A 3,943-nucleotide genomic window follows, 5' to 3' on the forward strand; every position below is an offset into this window, starting at 1 on the left:
TGTGCTCAGACACATCATTACTAACAGACTAAAACCCCATCATTTGAACAGAAACTCAGCCACCCTATACCTATAGAAATTCTTTCCCATCTCTTGATCAGCATGGGAATCAAAAGTTGAGCTGTCTTGAACCCCCCCCCATGAAAGGCATGACACACTGACACCCCCAATACAAGGCGAGAACAACAAAGAAAGAGGGGAAAAGACACATGCTTCTAAGCAAACACCCTCTGCAATTCACAGGAAACAGATCAACCAGCAAAAGAAATCAAGGAACAGAGACAATCAAGCAAATAAAACATCTCTTATCCCAAACATAAATTTTACCCCTCCCTCCCCCCAAAAGAGATGAGCCAGAGAGTAGATAAAGTTGACTAATGACTTTGCCGTAGCTACTGATTTAATGTGTATGGTGCTCTGATGATGTAGTGATGGCAGCTATATAAATCCTTAAGTTGGATTAACAGATAGGTTCTGACCTTATTTACACTGTTTAATTCTACAGTAACTCCACTGACTTCAGTGGAATTAATCTGGACTTTAACCACTACAAAAACACATTGCAGGCGATTTTCCCATGGAAAGAATATTTCCATCAGTTGAATGTAGCTATAATGAAACACAGAATAAAATGACAGTCACGGGAGAAAGACAAACATATTATTCTTGGTGAATAACTTCCACACAGTCAATCTCCTCAGGGCAGCTTTGTTCTCCTTGTTCCTCATGCTGTAGATGACTGGATTCATCGTTGGAGGCACCACAGAATACAGAACAGCCACCACGAGATCCAGCCCTGATGCTGAGCTGGAGGTAGGTTTCAGATGGGCAAAGCTGCCAGTGCAAAAGAACAAGGAGACCACAGTGAGGTTAGGGAGACAGGTGCAGAAGGCTTTATGCCAGCCCTGCTCAGAGGGGATTCTCAGCACTGTCATGAAAATGTGAACATATGACACAATTATTAAAGCAAAGCAGCTTAATAGCAAACATGCACTAAAGCCAAGAATGCCAACTTCACTGAGGTATAAGTGAGAGCAGAAGAGCTTGAGTAGCTGGGGCATTTCACAGAAGAACTGGTTGATGACATTGGACTGGCAGAAGGGTAACCTGAAGGTGTTTACAGTGTGCAGGGCAGAGTACAGAATGCCACTTGTCCAGACACTGGCTGCCATTTGGACGCAAGCACCCCTGTTCATCACTGTCTCATAGTGCAGTGGTTGGCAGATGGCGACGTATTGGTTGTACACCATGACAGTGAGTAAAGCGATATTGGCTGCAGCAAAGAAGACAAAGAGAAAGACTTGGGCGATGCATCCAGCATAGGAAATTGACCTAGTGTTCAATAAGGAGTTGGCCATGGATTTGGGGACAATGACAGAGATGGAGCCGAGGTCTAGGATGGACAGATTAATCAGGAAAAAATACATGGGGGTGTGAAGATGGTGGTCGAGCGCTTCAGCTGTGATGATGAAAAGATTCCCAATTAAGGCTGCCAGGTAAATCACCAGAAACACCACAACATGTAAAATCTGCAGCTCTCGGACATCAGAGAATCCCAGGAGAAGGAACTCTGCCACTGTGGATTGGTTGGACATTTTCTTCCTCAGTTCATTGTGTCCTGCCTGTGCAGGGAAGAATAAAGACTATGGTCATCATTTTATTCTGTGTTTCATTATAGCTATCTTCAATTGCTGAAAATATTCTTTAATAATATCTCATGATGTGACTGTCACAGAAGCACTGCACTCATCAGTTCCATGACCAGGTGTGGTGAATGCTCCTTTCTCCTGACAATCAGACCATGAGTCAAGGGCATTATTGCACCAGTGTAAATTGGCATTGCTCCCAGTGTTGCTGGGTCATTTTTCACCATCAGAGGATCTGGCCCAAGAGTTGGCTCAATGAAATGTAGTATAAAGTCTGGAACAAATTACAACCTAAACCCAACTCTACTAACAATGGTCCCTCTATTCTGAGAAATAGCCAGCTGACAACTTGGGCATGAAACTGAAGTACTAGAATATGCCAACATAGCCTGATTCCCACTCTCCGAGGCTACACTCCATAGACTCACCCAGCGTCCAAAATGTCAGCTTGTCTGTTATGATTCCACCACAACAACATGTCGATGGCCTGCTGCTTGGTTACAAATGGAATTACGGCACCGAATACGAGCTGTGCTTCCATCAGCATGGCATGACGATCTAGCTTGGTGAATCTGTCACTCCTGGGTGGTGGTGTTCACCTCTGTGAATTTAGGTCTGTGCTGTGCAGCTCATTGGCCATCAGTACACTTAGGTTCTATGCTTGGCTCTGTCACTGACTTGCTCTCTGACCTTGGGCCAGTCACTTTGACCTTTCTGTGCCTTTTTTTCCCTTTCAATTTTTATCTGGGTGTAATTATTTTTTTGTAACCCACACTCCTCCTAGGTGTGGTGTTCTGTCCCATCTAGTGGCACTGAGACCATTTTAAAGCTTAATGAGTCTGCTCTACAGCATTAGCTAAGGCGTTTGTAGCATTTAGCTCATGCAGTAGACGGTCATGCATTTAGCTCTAGAGATCCTAGTTTCAATCCTGCCCACCAACGACCAGAATCTATCGCTGTTACACTTTGAAACAGAAATGCACAAGGTTGCAATAGAATGAAGTCATTTGAAATTAGGCAGCATTAATGTCCACTGCACTTCTTTAAAGTTTAAGGCTCATTGCAAATTTTCTGTTGATATTTTTAATGGAAATTTGGCTTTTTTCACCTAAAGATTTTTTTCTCTGAATGTGTCTGTTTTACTGCTAAAAATATAATTTTCATCTTAAAATTTTCAGCTTTCAGCTGAAAAAGTTTGATTGTCCACAACTGGCTAAAAAAAATGGATTTTTTTTAAAGAAAAAGTCAGCATTTTCCAGAAGGGGGGGAAATTCTGACCAGGCATTTGGTTAAACTGATAGTAAAAATCTTCAAAGAGTTCAGATTACAATTCATATTTATGTTCTTAAATTTCCCCTCTATATTAATCCCCAACAATATTTAATTGAAGTAGCAAATTTACTGTATTGGAATTTGTAGACTTTTTCCCAAATTGCAACCCAGTCTGTCATCCACTGCCTGGATTCTTTGGTCAATATCTATCTATCTATCTATCTATCTATCTATCCCTACACACCTCCTCTATCTATCTATCTATCTACATTTCCCCCATCACTGTGATGTCTTGATGCCAAAGGCACAACTGCCTAAGAATCCTTTCAACCCCTCACTCTTACCTGCTCAACAATTAAAACTCAGATCAACATAGCTATACCACTCAGGGCTATAAAATCACACCCCGAAGTGGTGTAGCTATTCTGCTTTCACCCCTGGTGTAGATGGAGCAAAATCAATGGAAAAATATGTGTGATGATCTAGCTCCCATAACTCGGGGAGGTGTTATTCCTACATAACCCCACTTTGAGACAGAACTGACTGTTGCTCTCTGCAGATGAGCTGTGTGTAGCTGGCTTTGATCGTCACCGGCATAAGACAACCAACACTGCAGGAAGGTGATTTATCCATGTCTAATTTGTAAGGGCTGGAGGGACTCCTTCCCTGGAACCCTGCCCAGGTCGGAAGCAGAGGCCCAGAGTCAAAAGTTCATGAATTCATCAATTTTAAATCCAAAATGTACCATTATTATCCTGTAATTTAACCCCAGCACACCACAGTCAATAAAATCTGACCCAGAGTTTCCTGATTGCAGCCCAGCTTCTGTGTAATCTATGGGCCAGAATTGCAAAGGGATTTAGGAACCTAAAGATAGAGCCAAGTGCCTAGTGGGATTTATCAAAACTCTTAAGTGAGCCAAGTGGCTAAATCCCATAGACTTTCAATGGGAGTTAGGTACATAACCTGCTTAGGTCCTTTTCTAAATGCCACTGGGGACCTATTAGAATAGTTATGTGCCTAAA

At 42.3% G+C, this 3,943-nt stretch overlaps 1 protein-coding gene across 1 annotated transcript; it reads right to left on the reverse strand.

Annotated features, from left to right (window-relative positions):
- Positions 1-638: 638 nt before the first annotated feature.
- On the reverse strand, positions 639-1,595 carry LOC113408339 (olfactory receptor 14A16-like). Its single transcript, XM_026661531.1, has one exon. It carries the CDS (start codon positions 1,593-1,595, stop codon positions 639-641), a length of 957 nt encoding a protein of 318 aa, XP_026517316.1.
- Between the last annotated feature and the right edge of the window lie 2,348 nt (positions 1,596-3,943).

This window comes from Terrapene carolina, unplaced genomic scaffold (assembly GCF_002925995.2).
Source record: "Terrapene carolina triunguis isolate 2854851 unplaced genomic scaffold, T_m_triunguis-2.0 Scaffold8955, whole genome shotgun sequence".
In the NCBI taxonomy this organism is placed as follows: domain Eukaryota; kingdom Metazoa; phylum Chordata; order Testudines; family Emydidae; genus Terrapene; species Terrapene triunguis.